The sequence below is a fragment of the Otolemur garnettii genome, unplaced genomic scaffold (genome assembly GCF_000181295.1).
Source record: "Otolemur garnettii isolate 467f Iridium unplaced genomic scaffold, OtoGar3 scaffold00088, whole genome shotgun sequence".
Lineage (NCBI taxonomy): Eukaryota > Metazoa > Chordata > Mammalia > Primates > Galagidae > Otolemur > Otolemur garnettii.
The window spans coordinates 6,419,478-6,446,870 of NW_003852483.1; the positions used below are offsets into that span (position 1 = coordinate 6,419,478).

General features: G+C 37.0%; 1 protein-coding gene across 1 annotated transcript in view; it reads right to left on the reverse strand.

Moving 5' to 3' along the window:
* The window catches only part of LOC100959238 (contactin-associated protein-like 3), a 204,117-nt gene extending 193,313 nt beyond the window's left edge, over positions 1-10,804 (reverse strand). Inside the window, exon 1 of the mRNA XM_003795034.1 lies at positions 10,720-10,804. Within this exon, the coding sequence (XP_003795082.1) occupies positions 10,720-10,804 (85 nt within the window). The remainder of the gene's footprint in view (positions 1-10,719) is intronic.
* Between the last annotated feature and the right edge of the window lie 16,589 nt (positions 10,805-27,393).

Consider the following 27,393-nt stretch of genomic DNA (forward strand, 5'->3'; position numbering starts at 1 on the left):
ATTAGATTGAGAGTGGTCAGTAAGCCCATGCTGAATGAATAAGAGCAGAACCTGGGAATTTGGCTTGAGCTCTTGTGAAAAACATCCATTCATTCGTTTGACAAATATTTGTTAAAAATCTACACTGTGCCAGACATTTCTTTATATTCTGGGGCTATAGTTTCTGCTCTTGTGGAGCTTATCCTACTGAATGGAATAAACAAATAAAGGCATAATAGCTGCAGAACTGAAAACTCCTAAGAGCAAAAATAAAGAAAAGTAATCATGTTTCTAAGCTAGTAAACGGTATGCCTGAAGCTACTACACAGAGCTGCTCATGAATTAGGCCAGTGTAGAGGAAAACAAAACTGAAAGAAGGAAAGATGCAGACTGCTGATGACAGCATCTGGTTGCCAAAGAGCAACCTATATTGAATAAAGTGGTTATTTTGATTTCCTTTATTGTTTAAGCCTATTTGAGATTTTTGTCACCTGCAATGTAAAGATGCCCAATAAGTACACCACTTATTTTTACTTCACAGCCAATAAACCATGAAGGATTCTATACTGGCAGCACAAAATCATCCCTCAATTATATAACAGTCTTGAGGAAGGGATGTATTTTTAAAAATCCATTGCAATGCAATATGCCTAGTGCAGTAAGAGAGGCCCATAAAGGTACATATTATGGATTTGATGTTAAACGAGTGATGAAAGTGAAGAGGCAGGGTATTTACAGCTAACTGATCTTTCACAAAGTTAACAAGAAGATGTACTGGGGAAAGGGCACCCTTTTCAGGAAAATGATGCTGGGAAAATTGGACTGCCATATGCAGAAGAATGAAACTAGACCCCTATCTCTCACAATATACAAGAGTCAACCCAGGATGGATTAAAGAATTAAACGTAAGAGCTGAAACTATGAAAATTCTAGGGGGGAGGGAGAGGGGAGGGGAAAATGGGTGGAGGGAAGGGGATTGGAGGGATCACTTCTGTGGTTTATCTTACAAGGGTACAAGTGAACCTTTCTAAGAATAGAATATGAACGTGTTGGCACAATAACTAGGTAAATGACATGAAGGCTATGGTAACCAGTTTGATGAAATGTTTCAAATTGTATGTGAAAACACCACACTGGACCCCAGAAATGCATTAATGTACGTAGTTACCATTCAATTAAAAAAAAAAAGAAAATTCTAGGAGAAGACCCAGGGAAAACTTTTCTGTACATTGTCCTAGGCAAAGAATTCATGACTAAGACCTCAAAAACATGGGCAATAAAAAATATATACAAATGGGACATAATTAAACTAAAAGCTCCTGCATGGCAAAAGAGATGATCAACAGCGTGAACTGACAATGTATAGAATGGGAGATGATTCTGAAAAAGAAACAGAATATGCAAAGCCAGTGTAGTAAAAAAGTTACCTATCTGGCTGAGCCAGGACTGTACAGGAAGAAGGCAGGATGGATGGGAGAGGGAATTAGTAACTCAAAGAAGCTAAGGATATAGGCCATGCAAGTACTGGTTTGCTTTCTTAGGAGCTTGAATTTAATATTGAAAATCTAACAGTGAAATGTAGCATGAAGACAAAACTTGCTTTCTTAATATAAATGCATTAAAATTGAATAAATACACAGATTCGTTCTGCAGACCAGTGTACCATGACTATAAACTATACCACAGTATACGACCGTGGGTCACCTCCTGTGCCTCACCTCACACCCTCTTTGCTCACCTTTTATTCTGGGCAGGGCTGAGCTAACCAGCTCCTCATAGTGTAATGTGGCAGCACCTTCTTAAGTACCAAGAAGTTCTCTGTCTCTTGGTCACTTGTCATCTTTGATATCCTGGCCTGAGACTCCTGCAAAAACCCAGTCGCAACTGATTTATATTCCTCACCCTGTAGCCAGGAGTTAGCACCTCAAGAGCAGTTCTGTACCCTGTTGCTCTCTCAGGACTGGGAGTAAATGCATTCCTTCCACTGTCTCTCATGGGTGTGACCCTGAGATATATCCTACTGGCTTCCTGAGGGGTTTCTGGGGGAGATCAAGCTCCAGGTGCTCACAGCAGTGACCAGCGAACAATGTACCTTTTTACTGGTCTTCCCATCTTCTCTGTTCCACTCCTCTCTTTGATAACATCACTTTCCAAAATAGACTATGTGCACAAAAGCATAGCATAGGCTCAGCTTTCTGGGAAAACTCTGGCTTTCCAGAATAGAATATGGGCAGCATTTTAAAATACAGTAAGAAAATCAAAGAGGTAGATGTCACGTGGAGCAAAGAAGGAGGAAAGGACATCTGCCTAGTCTTCCATAAACAAGCAAACAAACAAAACAAATCGACAATCAACCCCAGTGACCCAGAAGACGAGCTCTGTCACAGCAATTCCCTCAGTTCCCTAAAGACGGAGGAGCAGATGAGTACAGTAGACACACAGCTGCTGTGCCATCCAAAAAGAGAAAGCTGCCTGATCTCTCCTCCAGAATGTGTCAGCTGTGATTAATAAAAGAACTTACGCTATTTTTACATTGAAATGTTTGCATTTTTTTATATGTTTATTGGCCATTTGTCTTTCTTCGTTTGAGAAACTTCTGTTTGTGACTTTTGCTCGCTTTTCAATAGGGTTGATTTTCCTTGTTGATTTGCTCGAATTTTTTGTAAATTCTGGATATTAGCCCAGATGGATAGCTTGCAAATATTTTCTCCCATCCTGTAGGTTGTCAATTTGCTCTATTGATTGTTTCCTTAGCTGTGCAAAAGCTTTTTAGTTAATCAAATTTCATTTAATTTTTTTTGCAACAATCTGGATAGCATCAGACACCATTCTCTTAAGTGAAGTATCTCAAGAATGAAAAAACAAACACCACATGTACTCACTATTAAACTGGAACTAACCAATGAGCCCACATTTGTGCAGAAGGAAGTATAACTTGGTGGAAATCAACCAGGAGGGAGGAGGCAGGCAGAGGACAAAAACCTACCTAATGGGTACAGTGAGCACTATTTGGGTGATGGGCACACCGAAACACCTGGGATGCAAGCATCACAAGCCTGAGCCAGGTAATCTAAAACGTTTTTACCCCCTTAATATTTGAAATTTAAAAAGTTTGCTAATCCCCATAGATAATATCCTCTCACTCTTTCCTATATCATGTAATAATTTTATCCATGAAGAAAACAGCCATTTCTCAGGCCAGCACATTGTCAAAAACTCTGACAAGTCTGAGATTTTTACCCTACTGGCAAGCTAACAAAGTGAGCATGCCAACTTGAAAAATGCATCCAAAGACTCCTGGATCAAAGTAAAGGACTTCATTATTCACAGCACAGCAAGCCAGATGAGCACCAGCATATTTACATCAATTTTCTTGCCTCCAATTCCTATGGGGGAATCACGGATAGGCCCAGATGGGTGTCTGTACATCCAGTGGGCTGCATTATGAGAGGAGTCCTGAACTTTGGAAACTCAAAAGTATTCTTCAGGCAGTAAGCATAGCCTGCCCTTTGCTATCACTCTGAAAAAATTCTCTTACACTCCAGGTTTTATTTATCTCTTACACTCAAGAATGAAAAAACAAACACCACATGTACTCACTACTAAACAGATTCTCATTATATCACCCTCAGTAGAGTGCAGTGGTATCACAGCTCACAGTACCCTCAAATTCTTGGGCTTAAGCAATTCTCTTGCCTCAGCCTCCCAAGTAGCTGAGGCACCTGCCACAACACCTGGCTATTTTTTGGCTGTAGTTGTCATTGTTCTTTGGTAGGCCCAGGCCAGGTTCGAACTCACCAGCCCCAGTGCATATGGCCAGCACCCTAGCCACTGAGCTCTAGGCAACAAGTCCATATTTGTAAATATCTTAAGCTTATTTTTATACACAAAGCACAGTAAATTATTATCATTATTGTATATAGTAATTCATGATATCTCAAAATCTTTGTGATATTTTTATTGCCTTAGTTGTATTATAATTTTAAAAAATATTTGGTTTCCTTTAATTAATAATGAATAATAAGAACAGAAAGGAATAAATTAGTTGCTTTCTTAAAGATAAGTGACATCTTTTCCTATTTGGGAGTCCAAAACTTTTCCTACATTTTACGAATGTTTGTAAGTACGAGGTTCCATGACAGATAGTGCTACAGAATTTGATAGGATCATGAGGGATTTCTTTACATAACTGTGGATTTTCTCCTGGTGGTGTGCAGCAACTCATACTTCAATTATAATCTTGTAGTCTTGATTATAACTTCAATTATAATCTTGTAGTTCCAAAGTCAAGGAACTACCTACAAGTTTTATATGACAACAGTCATATACATGGAGTAAGACAGGTCATTTGAGCAGCTTTTATAATATTGCACAGGTATTAATTTTCCCATTTGATGATGCATTACTTTTTCTAGCAATCTTCTTACAATAAAATCATAAATACATACGTATCTTAATTACAGCAAATGTGAAGTTCTATCACAAGTCTTTAAAGTTAAGGATTATCAAGCATTTAAATATATTTAAATAAAAAAAATCAGCTAAAATTGAAAGGCTAAATTGAACAATCTTTGTGAGGTTATCTGCCAATAGAGGCTTTTGCTTAAGATACTTTTCTCTTTGTATCTGTGTTAAAAATTAATTTCTCTTCATAATTAAACTAGGAATCTATTATATCTAGTGATCTTTAAATCAAAGCCTTTCCTTATTTCTTATCTTCCCTACTGTGTTCAAAGACTAGACTGTAGGAGGTTGTCAGAAGCTGGGTTAAATACGGGATATCTGAGAGAAAACTCCTCTTCTATATTTTAAGGGAGGGGTGTGTGTAGTATGTGTGGTGGAGTGGTTAACTGTATCAGATCAGGCATAGTACTGTATTTTTAATCCCTCACTCGGTTACAAATGTAGGTTACAAATATTCTCTATTACCAATGGTAGCAAACACAAAACCACCTAGTTCTAACACAACACTGAGACTGTCTTTTTAATTCCCCTACAACTTCTTTCATACCCACAAGAGTTAATAGATTTAAAAACTCTAAATAAATTACCTGCCTTTAGTGGAGATAGCTCTGATTTCATAGATATTATATGTGATAGGTAATATTTTAAGTCAAACCACTCTGCTAAGTCCAGGAGTAAGTAATTCAATTGTTGCTCAGTTTCCAAAAAAAATCCTTCCATTTGGATCTGGAATTTCATAAACACTGGGCTTATATTGAAGGACCAGGAGGAAAACTGACGCCCAGAAAGACAGTGAGGAGAGCTCTTGAACAGACCAGAGAGTTCAACCTCAACATCATAGGAGATTTTAACTATCAAGTTCAAGCCTTTTTAAAGATTCCTAATATCTACATCATCTCTCTAACTCTACATCTGCCTGAGAAACAATGACATTCAATAAACTTTTTTTCTCATGGGATTTAACTATAGAAAAAGTTAAGTCAAGGAACTACAAGCTTTATATTTCCTAGGAAAAAAGAATATCATATACACATAATTTTATATGTAAAATTTTAGAAGGCATACCTCAGCATGTTTATTTTAATCTAAAATCTTCTTAAGGACTTAATAGCTATTGGGACACAAACACATCTGTGAATTAGAAGCAAGTAATATCCTTGTTTTTATAAGCTCAAGAAATGAAGTTATACTTAGTAAAAGTAATTAGAGCCATAGCCCAGGTAATATATATTAAGCCATCTTTTCTTAGTAATTTAATTCTTAAAAATAGTTTTTATGGCTGCCTTATTAACTAGATATACTACTTCAATTATAATCTTGTAGTTCCAATGTTAAAATTATTTTAAAATTTCAAATGTTCCTAGACTTCAGTCATTCTCCACATTATTAAAGCAAAAATGCTCACTAATTGGAAACCATATTGTTTTCACCTCCTACTTTTTGATATTTTTCTATTTTCATTACCCAGAATAGTAGCTTAATGATAAAATTTTAACCAAACTAAGCATATACACCATTCTTTAGAAAACTGGACTTACTTCAGGCCAGTTAAGGCTATGATAATACGTAATAAATTCCACATATTTATTTTATATAATACCATATCATATTTAGCAGACATATGAAATCCTTCATAAAAGACATTTTTTGAAAATTTCAGATTAATATGAGGATACAAATAATTAGGTTGCAATGTTTGTTAGGTAAGTTTACAAAATGTATTTAAAGCAAACAATTCTATGCTTTATATGTAAAGTAGAAAAGAAATACTTTTATGCAGTAACATAGTAGATTTGGCACGTATATGATCTATACACAAATGTAATCAAGCTTTTGCAAATGCTTTTAGAACAGAGGAATTAAGGCAAAAGGGAAATAAACCTTTCAGTGAAAAGTCATCAAAGTGGAGAAGCCCATTCTAGAAGAGCAGTTACAAACAGTCTGAAAAATTCAGGTTTTAGAAAGTACTTTGAAGAAGTCTAATGTAGAAGTTATAGCCAGTGAACTTCCAAAGTGAGGACAGGGAACAATCCCCATGCCAATTATATTTTTGTCATTCAGAAGCTCAGGGCTAATTGCATTTAGAGTCATAAATAAATGTACTGTTAATAGCCAGGCGTTGTGGCAGGCACCTGTAATCCCAGCTACTTGGGAGGCTGAGGCAGAAGAATCTCCTAAGCCCAGGAGTTGGAGGTTGCTGTGAGCTTTGACTCTACTGCACTCTACCGAGGGTGAAAAAGTGAGACTCTGTCTCTACAAAAATAAATAAATAAATAAACTGCTATTTCTCACTAATTATTAATTTTTTCAATCTTTTTATTGTCAATTTATATGTCTTAGGTTAAAAAAATCAATTTAAGTTTATTTACTTGAAATTTTTCTATTGGTCCATATTTGGAAACAATCTCAAATTTATAGAAAAGGTGGAAGAAACATAATAATGTGCTATATCACCCCAGAACGTTCCAACATGCATTTTCTACAACAAAGATACCCTACTACATAAACCATAATGTGACCATTACAATCATCTTGGATGGAATTGCAACTTTTAATCCTCAAATCTTGTTCAAATTTCAACAATTCCAGTAACGTAAGCATTTAATCCAGAATAGCATTTAGCTGCTATGCTTTTTCAGTCTCCTTCAGTATGGAATACCTCCCTCCTCACCCCACTCAACCTCTGACAATTTGCTAAATGGGTCACCATCAACACCCTCTCCTGTGTCTCCTTGTCCCCACCCTTCACTCAGTAGATGCTTTCCTTACCCTATGAGGCTTCTGAACACTGTGCCATGCCCCAGGGCCTCTGCACCACCTAGCACAAATGGGCTGCTAGGACCCAATGACTGGCTTTGGACTGATTTACTCAAGAAGAGAAGAGAAGAAGAAGTGAAATAACAAATAATTTGATTTTTTCCATTATTGAATCAATTTCTTGGAATTGATTATCATTTCTACGGGTTACTTATGCTCCACAAAGTTTGCTGATACAGAGTTTGGAGGAAATGATTAAGACATCGTAACTGCATGTTTTCTGAAGTACCATTTGACACTAAAATTAAGAGTCTGCTACTCTTCTGCAGATTCTTTTTAAATGGTATTACTAAAAGATCTAATTGAATATCTATTAAAGTAATTATCCCTATATTCTGTGAGATATTTTTTCTGACACATTTCTCATCACAAATGGGTTTCCTAACTAACCCACATACTTTGGTAGTAGGTTTATACTTCTTTCCCTGTCTTGGCTGGTGAACTTGAAATACATAACCATTTATAGGGGAAAATGAAACCATTGGAAGTGTTTTTTGGTGAGGAATGAATAAATTAACCTACTGAAAAGTTACATCAAAGACTATTACTCAGCATTTTACCAATTACCAGCATTTTTGAAAAATCCATCTAGGCATTTGATTATTTATCTCTGGCATCAGTGCCCACAGCTGAATCATTCTCTTTATTCTTCCTATTGTTTTAGGGGACCAGCTGAGAGCCATAAGGGACCTTTCATTCACTCTAAGACAAGGAGACAAAGTAATAGAAAAGGGAAAAAACTCTGAGATAAATTATGACTAATCAAACTCTTATAACAGGGCACTGATATTGATTAACTCAAGATATAATGACTCAAAGGTCAAATTCTCCCTGCTCCCCTTCCTGCTCTCCCCAATGTCTTGATGTTAAGAAAGAAATGGGAGTGACAGGGATGACTGTATCATACAGAGATGTATGAAAGTCTTTGTTCCTGTCCTTTGATAGTAAGTGAAGAAATCAACAAGAGATAAAACAACATAAAGACAATCTGAGACTCTGAGGTCTGTCTCCCAAATTTTACATCCATATCCATTGAATAGTTTAGAGGGAAAAACAGGTGACGTGCTTATTGCTTTTACATTTGCAATGAGTCATAAAATGCAAAAAAAGTGCAATCTATTCTCAATATTTCATTTTCAGAAGGATGAGGAGCATGAGGATAATTCAAAGTAGTCAAAACAAACAAAAAGAGTAAATCTTTTGAAGTTGAGAAAATATTTTCTCTCCTGCAGAATTCTCCTAACATACAATTTTCCCATTTATTGGTCAGGTCAACTCACATTTAAGTGAAATATATATACTCTCTACTATATTGAATGTTTAAAGAGCTCTTCCCATGACCTCATTTCATGCAAGACACTATTTCATGCTATCATCAACAGTCTGCCTTGGTGGATGACGGATTTAATTCTGGAGAACCAGATGTAAATAAGAGAAGCAAGTCATGGTGTCTCAAGAGCAGACTTTCAGATGTCCTTATGGCTTTCTTATTGGTATTCAAGAAGGTTTCACTTTTGTTAATTACATAATTTCATCTGTAAGAATTATTTGATCCAAAAAGTAATTTAAAAATAGTAGAATGTATGGAATATAGAGATACTTAAGCTTCTTTAACAAAAAAGATTGAACACACACACACACACAAAAAAAAAAAACCTAAGAGGAGAAAAAACACAAAAATTCTAAGTGTCATCCAGTGACTGGAGAAAGCTAAGTTTGGTGACAAGTTCATTTTGAACATTTGTATGTGTTCCACATAAGTCATCTCAGATGACCTCTACTCTTCTGAGAAGAATGTTCACTACAAAAGAGAACAGCTTGACTTCTGTTGGCTTCTTAATCCTTCCATTGGTTTCAAGCAAAATACTATCAATACAACTAATCCTGCAAATCAGAAGTAGTCACCACTATGGAACGGCTTTGCTTTTCTCGAGGAAAGTCTTTCTGATGCCCTGTTTAGTGAATAGTAAGAGTGACCTCTAGTGACTTATTTCTTGGTGGTGTATTGTACTAATTGATGACTGAATTACTTTAGTATGCCTTTCTGTAAGTGGTGTATTTATTTAAGCAGAATAGCAGTTTCCATTGTGGGAGCTATGGATTTTTATTTGATATAAACATCCACATTTTATTAACAAGCCTTCTCATGAAAGAAGATTAAGTTGAATTTGAACATCTAGTACAGCATCTGACCAAAAGGGTCAGTAGAGCATTTTAGGTGTGGCACACAAAGTATAGGATAAGTGAGACGGGATTGAATGCTGATGCACAGTGTCTGCACCCATGTCAGTGAAATGCACGTGAACCTGCAGGAGAAGAACACTGAGTGATAGCAAACTTTATCATGACTGGCTAGATAAATTGCTGAAAGCTACTCCTGGTTATCCTCCAACAATCTAAATTTCTGAATATGGTCTCTGAATTCAAAAGAGATCTCAAAAGAGATTTTGTTAAGAGGAGGATAAGCCTGAGTGTGGAGAGACAGCAATGAAAGAAAAAAAAAGTACTCTTAGTGCAAGAAAGATATTTTAAAAATTCTAATTTCATGGTTGGATTAAATTAATTAAGAAAGGGAGACATCTCCCTGATCCAAATTTAATCCAAGCCAAAAAAAATTTTTTGTTGTATGATAAAATCGGGTGCATTAGGTTCTGCTCAACTATTGGAATATCATGATTGGATTAGTATCACAGCCTGATCTAGAACTAACGGCTTCCTAAATTTTTACCAAATAAAGAAAAATCAAAACAGAGCCCCCAATGACAAATTAAATAATGTAAAATATTAGCATTTAGTGAAAAATAATTTTCAAGATCACCTAAATGACTGGGTAAGTTTTGTCTTTAAGCAAGAACTTTCTGCTATTACAAGTGAAGCCCCTGTCAGGGGAGTGTCCAAGTGTCAGTCCCATAGTAGTTAGGGTAGGTTATTAATTTGGGGGTCTTAAATTTAGATTTGCCTACAGGTGCTCTGTCCCTATAGTGCATGGAGTTAATTAGTACCTTAACTCTGAAGCTGCCAAGGTCAGCAAAACTGTGCACTGCTAACATCCAAGTTGATGCAGTATGATGTAATGTCTGCCAGTTATTTCTCTGTTAGACTTAATTCCTATAAAATGCTAAACTCCTAAAAAAAGAATACATGACAGCATTTGCAGGCTCATCCCTTACTAAGATGTTATTTTCAGATTTTACAAAACATTCACTTCCTCTATGCATAGTCAGATACATAGATAACAAAGTAAAAACGTGCAGTATATATTTTAGACTCCCCACAAGAGGAAAGTCTGTTGTAAACAAAATTGTTTTTTTCAGTTAGCAGTTCAGTAGAGATTTTTTTTGAGAGGTTTTTATTTTGAGGAGCACACTCTGCAATTCCCACTCCAGATTTTACCAATGATAAAAACACAAAGTTTTCCAGACAGCCTACTGCAAGTTTTAAACCATTCGCTGTACTTACGTGGATTTCCTGCCACTACTGGGCTCCAAGTCTGCCCGGGGAGAAGCAGCAGCACCTTTAGGAAGGCTCCGGCGACTGAGGCCATGCTCGCTCTCCTCGGGCGCCCAGAAGACAGAGCGGAGCTGTTCCGCGTCGCTCCTGCTCTCACTCTCTGTCCCCTGCCAGGCTTCAGTGCTTCTCTCTCTCTGTCTCCCTCTCGCTCGCTCGCTCGCTTTCTCAGGCACTGGCAGACCCTCTGGTCGGGGAGAAGCCGCAGCCTCTCCTCCCGGCTGCAGACACCCCCTCGCGCCCCGCCCCAGCCCCCCGCAGTGTCTCCCAGCACTGCCACCTCAGGGTAGCCTCTCCAGCTTTCCTGGAGCTCCGGGCAGCGCAGCAACAGCTCCAGGTTCCGGGGTAGCAGGTTGGCGGTGTGTCCTGGACACACGCCTCTGGAGATGGCAAGTGGCAAAAGCGAGTCTGGGAGGAGAGCGCGCAGACCCTCCCTATGACTCTCCTCCGGCGCGCTTTCCCCGGTACATCTGCCCCCCTCTCTCCATCTGGGCAGGACCATCCCCCACTTTTCCCCTCCTGCGGGCTTTCCCTGGTGCACCTGCAGCCCCTCTCCCCACCTGGACAGGACCTCCCACCGCTCCCCTTCCGCGCTCTTCTGCGCGGTGCACCTGCAGCCCCTCTCCCCAGCCGGGGCGGAGCCGGGTGGGGCGGCCGCGGTCCTGGCAGTCACCCTCTGGCAGTGGGTTGAAAACCGCCAGACGCTATCTCTGGCGCATTCGTCCCATATAGAATGAGCATCCAGGAAAGATCATTTTCTGTTTCGGTTCAAATGAGAAAGATGGAGCTGCAATAACTCAGTAGCACACACTCCTGCAGGCGCGCACACACTTTGACTTTGCTAGGAATTCTGACTGTCTGGAAAGAAGCATAGGAGAGTGAAGCCAGATTGTGCAAGCGCAGGGTCGAATCCTGTTTTTATCTCAAATGTTAACATTTTGTCCAACAGGATTTTTTGGTATTGAATTTTATTTTTAAAATATTGCATGATATGTTCTCTTGATTGCTAAGTGTTGTTAAGGTTTATTCCTGGGATGAGTGTATTAGTCATTGCACCCTAGTCCTGCCTCTGCTAGAAGTCTAAAATTTAAATTTCAATCCAGCTTTCAGTGGGAAGGAGCAGCTCCGCGTGCGGTGCGTTGTGGCACTCACTGCAGCAGCTAACACGGAACTCCCTGAGTCTACTTTATGTTAGAGGGGAAGGGGACAGATCCTTGTCTTCCACTGCTTTTCAAACTCACCATACAGGCCAAGATTGACAAACGCTCTGAAATTACCACTGCGAGATTCTCAGAAAGGGTTACTATATATTTTTTTCATGATATCCCAAAAGAAATAATAGCTGTGTGTACTTTTTATCTTCTCTTTGGAAAGAACAGCTTTGAAAATATCCTTGAAAGGCTTTTTTTTTTTCATTAAAATGAATTCAAATATAATACTAATATAAGAAGAATCTTAAGAAGTCATTCCTGAATTATTAATTGGGTTCACTAAAACCACCTTTGCATAAGAACTATGGAACTCACACCTCTTTCATTACAAGAGAAAGTTATAAATCTAAAATTTTGATTGACAGATCAGTTGCCTTGAGTGAGAAACAAGAAAAATGGAGGACCTAAATTGGGCCTAAAGTAAAACAATGAAATGTCAATTTATTGTTGGGTTGATTTGTGGAGCATCAGAACAAGTCTTTCAAAAATATGAACTTGCACATTCAGAGTGTTAGGCTTAATGGAGAAAGGCAAAGAAATTTTTCAACAGTTGTAGACATTTGTAATTTCTTTTTTTAAAAAAATTACTCCATTAAACAATAAAATCACTGTTGTATTGAGTGGGAATGTATTATTTTATTACATCACAGGAATATATTTATACTTCTGACTTTTATTCCAAATACACAAAATACACATTCACAGGTATACTCAAAGGGGCAAAGTTGTTCATTATATCCTAAATATACACAATATTTTGTATGCTGAAACCAATAAGCATCAGCATTTTTCTTCTGAGACAAGAAGCTCTGATTTGGGAGATTTTTCCCTCCTTAACTTAAAACTCATTTAGGTTTATTCTATTTTAGTTTTCTGGTTAAAGGATTTGAAGTCCTTTGATGTAAATACGCGTGTGTAAGGGAATTTATATTTCTATCATTGCTGCTATATGGTTAAGCTTTTATTTCAATCAGCATAGACACTTGTTGGGGTGATAACTCTGGCAATGAACTTTGCAAGCTAAGAGTAGTGAGCCTCTAGAAATTACCTTGCCTATTAGTATAGCATCTGCTGCAGCCATCACACACTCTATATGAAAAGGACAAATGAAAGCATTAATTTGAGGTGGCTGATGTAACTGGAACACTGGGCGTCCTAGGACAGATATTAGCTACGACAGATGTAAATGCTTTCTGTGTTACAGCTTTACTTCCTTTCTTCCCCATTTTCCACAATAATGCAATTGAAACTGAAACTTTTTGCTTACCTTCCATTTAACCCTAACCTAGATAATAAATACAATTTTTACATTTTGGTTTGGATAATGATTGCATAATTCAACAAAGGTAACAAAGAATACATAGGTAATAAAATCTAACTTATAATAACAAACACTTAGAATTTTAGTATATTACATTGGAACAAATGATGCTGAGGTGTCTTTAATGACCGGCTTAATTGTAAGACTTCAAATGTTTGTTAAGATAAACTCTTCTTAAAATTTTTCTAGATTTTTTTGCATTACAATAAGAACGTTTTTTATAAAAATTATATATAGGTAATGTTGATAATTACTACCACCATCACTCCAGTCTCACTGACAAAAGATAGATAACAAATTACTGAATCCTCTCACAGTTTTTGCTCTTCTTACATACAAATATATACAGCACTATATATGAGGTTGTGCTTATTTTAGTTTAATGTTGTTTGACCCTGTATTTTATACTATTATTCTGTAATTTATTCTTCTGTCTTAATAATATCCCATATGTGTTCCAGTCTAAGATAGAATTTGTAGTCCTGCAATTGTCAATTCTAAAAAATAGAGTGAGAATGTTAAATGTAAACACATTTGCTTGCCAACTTAATAGCACTGTAAGTTCTAACTGGGGTTTACACTTATGAATATGCAATATCTGTAAGAATTGCTTTTTTTCTTATAATATTTTTCTAAGCAATGCCATATGATATTAATTTGATTTATATAATATATTACTGCATTAATCAAGGTCTAGGAAGAAAGCAAGATTCATTCAGATGGTTTAAATGAAGAGACTGGAAAGAAAAGTGAAAAGGACCTAAGACAAGGCATTACTGCCATGACCAGAGAGGCAGGAGGAGGAAAGAGTGTGCCAGAGCACCAGTGCAGCATCAGAGAGGAGAGTTCTCTGCTGGACACTGTGGTCACTAAAGGAAAAAGTAGCTCCCGGCACCTGGAGGCAGGAGTTAGCGGAGAAGAAACATTTTGAGCTCTGGCTTCTGAATTCCTTCTATTTCTGCTTGTGTACCCCATTAGCCAAAACCAACTGGAAGTCAGCCAACCAAGGAGCCAACTGACGATGGGGCAGGAGGGGTGGAGAGTGGATCTAAGAAGCTCAACAAAGAATGGCTAACACATTCTGAGACAAGTCAAAAATGATATCATCTGTGAAAGTTAAATTTTATTTTTGTTTTGTAATGAATGATTCATGAAATAGTGGCTTAAGTGCAGAAATATAAATCTAAAGCTTTTTTTTTTTAATTTAGGAGCTGAAGTAACTGTACTTACAAGAAATAAAAGCAGAACTTTTTCATTCAGACTAGAGTACAGTGGCATCATCATGGCTCACTGTAACTTCAAACTTGTGGGCTCAAGTGTACACCTGCTGCAGCCTCTAAAGTAGCTGGGACTACAGGAATACACCCCCACACAGGGCTAATTGTTCTATTTTTAGTGGAGATGGTGTCTTGCTCTTCCTCAGGTTGGTTTTGAACACCTCACCTCAAGTGATCCTCCAGCCCCAGGCTCCCTGAGTTCCTAGGAATATAGGCCTCCCTGTGCCCAGCCTAAACCAGAGCTTTGGAGTCAGATAGTTTACTTTTTCTTCTCTTTATATTAACAGGGAAGATTAATTGTGCTGAATATCATAGTTTTCAATAGAGCTTTTCATTAACTTCAGTATTAAGAAGTCACTCGAGTCCACTCATCTTTCCTTATTTTTCACAGAAATAGAAAGATTAATGTTCTCTCAGAGCAGAAAAGATGAGGTCTCACTTCCACATTTGTCAATATTTTAAGACAACAATTCTCATATTTAAGGACCAACTGGAGAAGTAGAGCTCACACACAAAGGCAAATATGCTTTATGAAAGCATTATATAATTTTTCTTTCTGTGAAATCAACCAATTAACTTAAAATCATATCCTTACAAACTGCAGTAAGTAATAAAACAAGTAAATTGTAAACAAAGTGGAAATTTTCTTTCCAGTTTCTTATGCCTGGCTAATAGAAAAGAACTGGAAAATTAGAAGAGGATAATAATCAATGTTTATTTTATAAATAATTAGCTTAACTGTTTTCTTGAGACCGGTACTATATAAATTATATGATTTTTTTCATTTATATCATAAGATACATAATGATAATGTAAAAAATACTATAAATGCTCATGTATCAAAGAAAGCATTCCCTCAAATGTTTCCTTCATATAAAAAGATAATCCTCACCCCAAATCTGAGTTTATCTTATCATAGAAAGAGCCAAGAATATGATTTTAGGGACTAGAAAATCAACCCCAGATTCCACTCTGCCACTGAGGTGTATTAATATTTAGCATAAATTCCTCATGGATTTCAGATCCTTTCCTGAACAAAAACTTTAACATAGGAAATATCTGAGTTTGGGTTGGGGATAGGGAGAATGAGAAGAGGAAAGTACCAGAAGGGGTAACATGTACAGGTAGAAGACCACATGAAAGGTGTCGGTTAAAGGCCAAAGATGAACTTACTCACTTTATAATTTTGTCTAAAGTGAAAACTGATCCTTAAATGTCTTGCTAGAGAAAGCCTCTCTCATCAAGCATGAATAAAGTTATAATAAATAGTTCAAGCTTAAAATAACGGAATTCCATGCGTGGAACATCTTTTCCACTTAGCTGACCTAAGGATGTAAGGAAATGCCGTTCCTATTTAAAGAGCAAGAATTGATAGATGTGGGTTTAGAAGAATTTTTAGATTTGCCTACAGTTGTGTTTCTTGCCTCATGGCAAGCCTGAATTTCTGAGAATAGTGAAGCAAAAGGCCAGACACTGTGGCTTAAACCTGTAATCCTAGCACTTAAGGAGGCCAAAGTGGGAGGATAACTTGAGCCTAAGAGTTTTGAGGTTGCCGTGTGCTATGATGATGCCACTGCGCTTTAGTCCAGGTGACAAAGCAAGCAAGACCATGTATCAGGAAAAAAAAACAAAGCAGAAACTGTTCTGCCTTGGGTGGATTCAGGGAATTCAAACCCATCCACCCACCAGCTCTGTGCATCTCAGAGGAGCAGCTGTGGTGCCTAACAGCAGAGGAGCCTCCTCTGCCTTAAGGAAGCATTTTGACTTCGAGGTAGATAATTCTTGTCACAGAAGGAGGAGGATTGTGCAATTCATCTCCTGCTGGTGAGACCCATCAGTGCTTTGCAAACACTGTAAGGGCTCATTCTGGAAGCTAGAAATAAGTATGCAGTTAGAAGAGAGTCTGCACATGGAGAGTCTTTCTGTGGCAAACCTAGGCACAGATTGTGAGATATTTAGGATTGTTTAGTCTACACTCAACGTGCCTACCCTGGTGATAGAAAAAGAAATGAAGATTACAAGTAAGGTGACTTCCTAAGAATATTAAATTAGAACCTCGCAGAATGACTTACTATGTTATCTTCTGGTCCAAAGTTTAAAGCAAAGTACTGCTGGGCATAAGGGGGATAAAGGAGAGAGACAAAGGGAGAAACAAACAAAACAACATTGACATAATAAAATATTTGGTTGCACTAGAGATTTAGAAAAATGATTCAGAGAAATGAGATGGTCTGGAGATAAACTCTGGAAAAAACAGGGAAATGGTAAATTTCTCTTTAAGCTTCAGATTCTATATTTTTATAATGAACATAATTATACCTCTTTCCTGGATAATTTGTGAAGATTATTTGAGAATAATTTATGCAAAGTGCCCACTGCCTATAATATAGTTAGAGTTCAAGAAATTATTCATATTGTCATTAATTAAAATAAACCCAATTATTATTAAAAACTTTTTCAAAGACTGTCGATCATTACTACAAAATGCTTTGTTGGTACCAGCTGTCTTTTCAAGACCCTTCTATGTCTCTAAAGAATATTTAGGCATAATGTGTTTCCCAGGAAGGGCTATGGTTAAGTGTTGGAATTTTGTCCTCCTAGTGTGCATAAAGTTTCTTGTAATGCTGTAGAAGGCGGTTATGCCAGAATAATTTCCACATGAATAATGAATAAAGGGCAGTCTTTGTGGTTCCAAGTGTTTTGTGCCAATACATTTTTTTCTTTGATTTTCCAATGTAAATTTATAAAATTTTAATTCCTCTAAGGAACACACCTAAGCACAGTTGCCATTAATGCAGATTCACAATCACGATGCAGCTACTGTTTATTTTGTTTCAAATGATTTGTTCTTATTAACTTCTTGTTTTTATCAACAAATCTGACAGATGGCAATTTGTCAAGTGCCAATTATGCATATGGTGCTAGGTTATACAGGATATTTCCTGTCACTAAGCTCGTCTCTAAACATGTGGAGGAGCTATGGAATGTTCTCAGGAGGATGGAAAATGGATTTGAAAGCTCGATATTCTTCAGCAAATTTTACCCTTAAACAAAAATTCAGCCAATAGTATTAAAAAAGAAGTCTGTTAGGGAGCCCTAAAGTTTTCTTATAATTAAAGCACTAGTTGAATCAAATGTCAAAATACTGGTCTTATTGGTCTATTAAGTAATCCAGGTCCCCCTTTTTCAGGTATACATCAGTTAGTTTTGATGTGTTTTATTTTCTTTTTAAAAATCACCATTTTATCCTACCTTTTAACATGTAAGGTTTGCAAAGGCTAGGTTTTGTTCACCCATGGGCAGCTCTTGGCAAGTTACTCTCTCAGCATCTTAAGCAGGGATGATAACAAGACATACTTCCAAAGATTCCTGTGAATATTAAGTGAATGGATAAGTATTGGGCACTTAGCACAGTGCTCAATTTACAGTGCTATTTTAAGCACTATTACAATGGAAGCAATGTCTAAACAGAAGTGGAAAACTTCACAGTACATTTAAAAGTAACATTTTAAAAATCTGATCATCAGCATTTAATTATATAAATAGAACTAGAGAATAGAACTATTTAGCTCAGAATCTATACTAGCTTACATCTAACCCTTGGAATTTTTAAGAAGTAATTAATTGAGAAAGAAAAAACCCTAACAATAGTTTTAAAGCCAAACACAGAACATAGAATATTCACATAGAAGTTATGAGGTCCTCATTACAAAAAGAAGTTTTCTTTAGAAAATGGAACAAGAATTACAGAGTAAGGAGTTGAGGTAAGTAAATTTGTCTTCTATTTTATCTAAAAATTAAAGGTAAAATGATAAAATATGGCAATTTTTACCATTTAAAAATGAAATAATATTTCACAGGCAGTAGAACCAGGAAGAACCCAGATTTGTTGAGTGGAAAAAAGTGTTAGGCATCTGAGAGATGAAGATGGGGTATAGGTCATAAGAGATGTGAGACCAGCACAGAAAGGGAACACTGGAGATGTGTAGAGTAGTCAGAGCACTGATCAGCACATGTCTGTGAGAGAATTTTCAAGGCCAAAGAAAGACCCACTCAAAAGGATTGGAAGAACAGTACTTGACACTTACAGGGGCCAGCATATAACAGTGCCTATCTCCACTAGCTAGAAGGGAAAATATTGCTGGATGTGGTGGCCCATGCCTATAATCCTAGCACTCTGGGAGGCCAATGTTGGTGGATTAGATGAGGTCAGGAATTGGAGACTAGCCTGAATAAGAATGAGACTCTGTCTCTACTAAAATAAACAATAAAATGAAATGAAATGACATGAATAAAACTAGCCAAGTGTAGTGATACACACCTATAGTCCTAGCAGCTATTTGGGAGAGTGACGCAAGAGGATTACTCAAGCCCAAGAGTTTGAGGTTACTGTGAGCTATGATGCACTCTACCCAGGGTGACAAGTGAGATTCTGTCTTAAAAAAAAAAGGGAAAATGTCATAAGAACTTTGCATTAGGGATCTCACCTCAGTACAGAAAGATAATTAGCACCAGACAGAATTTCTCTGGTCCTCCTTAAGAACGCTTAAAGAGTATCAGAAAAGATTAAATGTTTACAATTAATTTAATTGCATCACAGAACAAAGCTCAAAGGAAAAGAAAGCAAAATATCCGGCATCCAAAACGTTAAATCTAGAATGTCTGATATCCAGTAAAAACAATTACCTTTCAAAAGGCAAGAAAACATGACATACTATGGGGAAAATAGTCAATTTGACCCAGTAATGACATTGATGTTTGAATCAGAAAACAAGGACATTATAAGAATTATTATAACTATATTCTGTATATTCAAATTTTTAAGTGAAGATGTGGAAATATAAAAGGAAAGCCCAAGTCAAACTTCTTATCATAGTAAAAAATAAAAATACAATGATGGATAGAAAGACAAATTAGACAGTGGATAGGATCAGTAAACTTAAAGACATAACAATAGAAACTGCAAAATGAAAAGTAGAGAAAATTTTAAAAATTTTAAATGAACAGAGTATCATGAAGCTTTGTGACAACAATATAGGTGTCACTGAATTTTGTGAAGGAAGAGAAGTAATACAGGGGCAAAAGAAGAAAAATAGAAAATAGTGGTTGAAAATCTTCCAAATGGGTTAAATAATTTAAATCTATGGGTCCTAGAAGCCTAATAAATTTCAAAACTAAAAACCAGAAAAAAAAAAATACTAAGGACCATCAGAATCAAAGTGCTAAAAACTAGAAATAAACAGACATCTTAAATTACGCATGCAGTGGTAGGAAAGACACATCACATGCACAAGAACAAAAATAAAGATAACAGATTTCCCACTCCCCATTTAAAATAACATAAGTGGGAGATGGAGCAAGATGATGAACAAGAGACATCTCTTTAGCAACTATGCATGGTGAGACCAGGGAGAGAGGACTCTAGCCACTTTGGGCTTGTGTGTTTTCTCAGAAACATCATTTTGGGGACAAAGAATAATAGCAGGGGATGCTAAGGGCCAACTAATAGGTCAGGAGCAGTGGAAAACTGGCACAGATGGTGAGTTCCTAAGGGTAAGCAGAGGCCAGTTGGCCCTCTGGCAGAGGGCTAGAGACAGGGAAGAACTGTACTGCAGTTTGTTAGGACTTGGGTCCTCACTGGAGTCAACTTGAACAGCACCAAGTTGGCCAGGATTGAGCCACAGGGGGGTTGGAGATCTCACCAACTGGCTGTTAGCAGGGCTCCACCATGTGGGAAGGCTTCCCGGGAGGAACAGCCCACAGGGTCCTAGCACATGGCCACCTCTGGCAGTCTGCTGAGCTCAGGCAGCCATCCTTGGGGAGAGTTGGGAAGCTTCCACTCCCCTCGGAAAGCCACTTTGTGGCTAAGGGGCACTATTTGGAAAGACTGAGGTATGTCTCCTGAGTAGACTGGCAAGAGCTCCAGGCTCCCAAGTCTATAAGGATTGTGGGCAAATAAATCAGGAAGATGGGACTAGAGTCTCCACTGCATCTAGATAGTGGCTTCCCGCCCCCATCTTATACAGCAGAATCAGTGGTATGTTTTGCATCTCCTAACTCCAGAACACCACCTTGTGTCCAGGCAATGTATTACATTATATACCAGTTTTCTTTTTTCCCCCTATCTTAGAACACCAACTGGTGCCCAGACAATGTATTACAATATATGTGGGCATGTGTGTGTGTGTGTGTGTGTGTGTGTGTGTGTATTTTTTTTTCTTGTTTCAACTGTTTTTTCCTTAGTTTTTGCTGTTTTGTTATATTTTTTTCATTTTCATTTTCCTCAATATTAAGGGCTCCATTTTTGTTATGCTTTTCCTACCCCTTTTATTCTTCCTTTCCTTTTCATTTATCTCCTTTCCTCTCTCTTTAGGTAGAGATTACTCTATTTTTCTCATCTTTCCCACATAAATTTCTCAAACAACAACTAAGGTATCTTTCTCTTTTTTACATCTTATATAATTTTGTCTTCTTTCTCTTTATATACTTTTATTATTATTTTCTCTTATCTGTCTTATTCTATTTCACTCTGTATTCTATTTATGGGGGACACCCTTATTCTGAGTCCTGGGCTGGATTGTCACAACACTGGCTTGGCTCAAGAGGCCTTGAGCCCCTATTCTAGCCTTGGCCTTTGGAAGTACAGTATCAGTAGGTCCCCACTGCAACATATTGCTGGGTTTGGGCAGAGGTAGAGATCTTGCTTTTGCTCAGGCTGGTAAGGAGTTCCTGACCTGGAGGGATCCACCTAGGCTAGCCCCGCAGAGGCCTGGAATTGCAGGTTTGGGTGAAAATACTCTCCTTAACATCACTATTACTCCTGTCTCTCTGTTCTTCTTCTCTTCTTTTTAAATTTTTTTCCTTTATACTCCCCCTTCCTTTTTCTTTTTCTTCCTTTTCCTCCCTTCTCACTCTTTTCTCTTACTTTTGGCTCTATACCAAAAGGGAACTTTAACACCTTAACACAGAGACAAGGTAGCGTAAAGAGAATGAAGAAATGAGAGGAAAAAGAAGGAAAAGGTTGTGAATAGGAAGAAACATACATGAGGAGGAACCAACAAAAATTCTGGTAACATGAAAAATCAGAACAGATCAATCTCCCAAGGGAACATGAGGTAGCTACCACAGAGGATTCCACCTATAAAGAAATTATGGAAATGACAGAAAGGGAATTTAAAATATGAATAGCAAAACAATGAAGGAAATTGCAGGGAAGTGGAAAATAATCAAAAGGAATTAAAAAACTGACACAAATAACGAATGAAAGGCATAAAGAAACTAGAAAGGGCTTAACCATGTATATGAAAACACTACACTGTACCCCATGTTTGCATTAATGTACACAGCTATCATTTAAAAAAAAAAGAAGAAGGAAAAAATAATAATAAAAAAAAGAAACTAGAAAGGGTATGTCAGAGCTTAAGGAATTGAAGGAGTCATTCAAGGAACTTAAAGATGCTGTAGAAAGTATCAATAATGGATTAGACGATGGAGAAGAAAGGATCTCAGAGCTAGAGGATAAAGCTCTTGAGCTAACCTAGGCAGTTAAAGAGGCAGAAAAGAGAATGCATAACATTCACTCAGAGAATTATGGGACTTCATGAAGCATTCAAATATATGAAGTATAGGTATTCCTGAAGGGGAAGAGGAATATCCTAAAGGAATGGAAGCCCTACTAGAGGGTATCATCAATGAAAATTTCCCAAGCATCACCAAAGTTTCCAACACAGTCCTTTCAGAGGGTTATCAAACCATGGGTCATCTCAAAACAGATGTTCATTTCCAACACACATTGTAATGAACCTGTTCCAAATCAAAATGAAAGAAAAAATTCTGCAGGCAGCCAGGAGGAAGTGCCAATTGACGACCTCAGATCCGTCAGAGTGATCTGAGGTGACAGTGTACTTCTCAGCCGAAACTTCGCAAGCCAAAAGAGAATGGTCATCTACCTTTAATCTTCTTAAACAAAACAATTTTCAGCTAAAAACTCTATATCCTGCTGGACTGAGATTCAAATTCAATGGAGAAATCAAATCACATGCAAATGTTGAAGACCAGACTTTGCCACAAGACCAGTTCTACAGGAAATACTCAGACCTGTTCTCCACACTGAACATCACAAGGGACCACTAGCAAAGTAAACACCCACAAACTAAAGGACAAAACCTAGCTTCCATAATGGAGCAAAGGATTTTCTTTGCAATGAACTTTCACCAAAATAAGATGACTAGAACTCCACTACATTCATCAGTTTTGTCAATAAATGTAATTGGCTTGAATTCCTCACCAAAGAGGCACAGGCTGGCTGATTGGATAAACAAGCACAAGCCCTCTATATGGATAAACAAGCACAAGCCTTCTGTATGCTAACTCTAGGAAGCACACCTAACTGTTTGCAATTTTTTGTTTGTTTCTTTGTTTGTTTTAGCTGAGGCTGGGTTTGGGGCTGGGTTTGAACCTGCCACCTCTGGTTTATGGGGCCAGCGCCCTACTCACTGAGCCACAGGCACCACCTGGAAGCACACCTAACTTTAAAGGACAAAACAAGGCTCAGGGTGAAGGGTTGGAAAACAATATTTCAAAAAAATGAAAATTGGAATAAAGGAGGGGTTGCAATCTTGTCTTCAGATACAAGTGGATTTAAAGCAATGATAGTTACAAAATACAAATATAATCACTTCATACTGGCTGAGGGAACAATACAAGAGGTTATTTCAATTCTAAATACATATACACCCAACTTAAATGCTCTCATATTTATGAAATGGGCCTTAATTTTTCTAAGCAATATGATATCCTACAACACCATAATATCTGGGAACTTTAACATCCCACTGGACATATCTAAACAGAAACTAAACAAAGAAACTAATGTAACCCTAGAACAATTGGGCTTAATAGACATATACAGAGCATACCATGCCAAAGCTAATGAATATATGTTCTCATCATCCCATGAATCATACTCCAAAATAGATCATATCCTAGGACAAAAATCAAACCCCAACAAAATTAAAATAATTGAAATTTTACCTTTTCTTCTCAGACCCTAATGCAATAAAAGTAGTACTCAACTCCAACAAAAATTTTCATCCCCACATTAAGGCATGGAAACTAAACAACTTTATGCTGAATGACAGATAGATTAAGGAGGAAATTATTAAATTCCTCAAACATAAAAATAATGAAGTCATAAGCTACAAAAACTGGTAGGATACTCCAAATGCAGTCCTAAGGGGGTATTTATAGCATTATATGCCTACATCTGAAAAACAGAAAGAGAACACATCAACAACCTAATGAGGTATCTAAAGGAAACAGAAAAGGTAAAGTAATTAAATCCCAAACCTAGCAGATGAAAGAAATAACCAAAATTAAATCAGAAATAGTGACATTGAAAACAAAAGAATCATTCAGAAAATCAATGAAACAAAAACTTGGTTCTTTGAAAAAATAAATAAAATCATGAATCCATTGGTCAGATTAACTAGAAACAGAAAAGTAAAATCTCTAATAACCTCAATCAGAAATAAAAAAGGGGAAATAACAATAGATACCACAATGATACAAGAGATTATCTCTATTACCAAAAACTCTATGCCCAGAAATTTGGCAATGTGGGAAAAATGGGCCAATACCAGAAATCATAAGAAAGAATTTTTGAGCTTGTGGAGATAACAGTGAAAACTTATAAAACTGAAAAGCAAAGAGAAAAAAGACTGAAAATCCCCACAACAATATATGAAAGAACTTCTGTAGAACTACAAAAGTAGTAAATATACATTTTAGGTGTTTCAAAAAGAGGGGAAAGGGGGAAAGTGTAGAGGACAAGAGCCAAATGGCCTCTGAGCAAGAAGATTTGCAGCTTAAGGGTGGACACTTGGGCAACTCATCCCAGGTGTTAAAGCTTAATTATCCTCTGGAGTCACGGAGAGCAAGCCCAAGCCTGTGGCAATCCTTAAGCATGTAGTCACTGTCTAATACTCCCCTCCCCTGTCTTGTACTGTCTCAATAAATAGCTACTGAGGAGGTTGCTATTTATGGTTAGCCTGCCTCTTGCAAGTTTGTACTTCCAATCCCTGTCATGCTTCTTTCCTTCATGGGCTAATGGGGACAGGGCATTAGGGATTGCAACAGGAAAAAAAGAAATGGAAGCAATATTTGAGGGAATAATAATTGAGAATTTTCACAAATTTGTATCAGACACCAAACCAGAGATCAAAAGTAAGGAAAGACAAAGATGGTCACTTCATATTTGTTAAGGGAAACACTCAACATGATGAGATATTGATTATTAACATTTATACACCCAACCAAAATGCTCCTCAATTTATAAGCAAGACCCTAACAGACATGAACAATTTGATATCTTCCAGCAGCATAATAGCTAGAGATTTTAACACCCCTTTGGCAGTGTTGGATAGATCCTCCCAGAAGAAACTAAGCAAAGAAATTCTGGACTTAAATTTCACCATACAATGATTGAATTTAATAGACATCTACAGAACATTTCATCCTAACAAAATTGAATACACATTCTTCTCATCAGCCCATGAAACATTCTCCAAAATTGATCATATCTTAGGTCACAAGGCTAACCTCAGCAAATTTAAAGGAATAAAAATTATTCCTTGTGTTTTCTCAGATCATTATGGAATAAAAGTTGAACTCACCAATAACAGGAATCTGCATACTCATACAAAGACATGGAAACTAAATAACCTTATGCTGAAAGATAGCTGGGTCAAAGATAAGATTAAGAAGAAAATTATCAAGTTTTTGGAACAGAGTGATAATAAAGACATGAATTATCAGAACCTCTGGGATACTGCAAAGGCAGTCCTAAGAGGGAAATTTATAGAGCTGCAAGCTTTCCTTAAGAGAACAGAAAAAGAGGAAGTCAACAACTTGATGGGACATCTCAAACAACTGGAAAAGGAAGAACAATCCAACCCCAAATCCAGCAGAAAAAAAGAAATAACCAAAATTAGTGCAGAATTAAATGAAATAGAAAACAAAATAATTATTCAAAAGATCAATGAATCAAAAAGTTGGGTTTTTGATAAGCTTTAAAAATTGAATAATTTCTTGGCTAGCCTAACCAGAAACAGAAAATTGAAATCCTGGTGGCGCCTGTGGCTCAGTCAGTAGGGCGCCAGCCCCATATACCAAGGGTGGTGGGTTCAAACCTGGCCCTGGCCAAACTGCAACAAAAAATAACCAGGCATTGTGGTGGACACCTGTAGTCCAAGCTACTCAGGAGGCTGAGACAAGAGAATCACTTGAGCTCAAGTGTTTGAGGTAGCTGTGAGCTGTGATGCTACAGCACTCTACTGAGGGTGATAAAGTGAGACTCTGTCTCAAAGAAAGAAAGAAAGAAAGAAAGAAAGAAAGAAAGAAAGAAAGAAAATCAAAGTCCCTAATTTCATCAATCAGAAATGACAAAGGCTAAATAACAAGAGACACCTCAGAAATTCATAAAATTCTTAATGAATACTACAAAAACCTTTATTCTCAGAAATACAAAAATCTGAAAGAAATTGACCAACACTTGGAAGTATGCCACCTTCCTAGACTTATCCAGAAAGAATTAGAATTGTTGAACAGACCTATATCAAGTACTGAAATAGCATCAACTATATGAAATCTCCCAAAAAGAGAAGAGTCTGGGACCAGATGGCTTCACATCAGAATTCTACCAAATCTTCAAAGAGGAACTAGTACCTATATTACATAACCTTTTCCAAAGCACAGAAAAAGAAGGAATACTTCCCAACATATTCTATGAAACAAATATCACCCTGATCCCCAAACCAGGAAAAGATCCAACAAGAAAAGAAAATTATAGACCCATATCTTTAATGAATATAGATGTACAAATATTCAATAAGATCCTAGCAAACAGAATCCAGCAATACATGAAACCAGTTATACACCATGACTAAGTGGGTTTTATCCCAGGGTCTCGAGGCTGGTTCAATATACATAAAACTATAAATATAATACATCACATAAACAAAATAAAAAACAAAGATCTTATGACTCTTTCAATTGATGTAGAAAAAGCTTTTAATAATATCCAGTATCCTTTCCTGATCAGAACACTTAAGAAAATTGGTATAGAAGGGACATTTCTTAAACTCATAGAGGCCATCTACAGCAAACTCACAGACAATATCGTATTGAATGGAGTCAAATTGAAATCATTTCCACTCAGATCAGGAACCAGGCAAGTTTGTCCATTGTCTCCACTGCTTTTTAACATTGTACCATCGCAATCAGGCACAAAAAAGGTGATCAAGGGTATCTATATAGGGTCAAAGGAGATCAAACTTTCACTCTTCATAGATGACATGATTTTATATCTGGAAAACACCAGGGATTCAACCACAAAACTCTTAGAAGTGATCAAGGAATACAGAACAAATCTCAGGTTACAAAATCAATACTCACAAATCTGTAGCCTTTATATATACCAGCAATAGTCAAGCTAAAAACACAGTCAGGACTCTCTTCCATTCACAGTAGTACCAAAGAAGATGAAATATTTGAGAGTTTACCTAATAAAGGACATGAAAGATCTCAATAAAGAGAACTATAAAATTCTGAGCAAAGAAACAGCTGAAGATGTTAGCAGTTGGAAAAACATACCATGCTCATGGTTGGGAAGAATCAACATTGTTAAAATGTCCATAATACCCAAAGCAATATACAATTTTAATAATATCCCTATTAAAGCTCCATTGTCATACTTTAAAGACCTCCAAAAACAATTCTTTGTTTTATATGGAATCAGAAAAAAACTCAAATAGCCAAG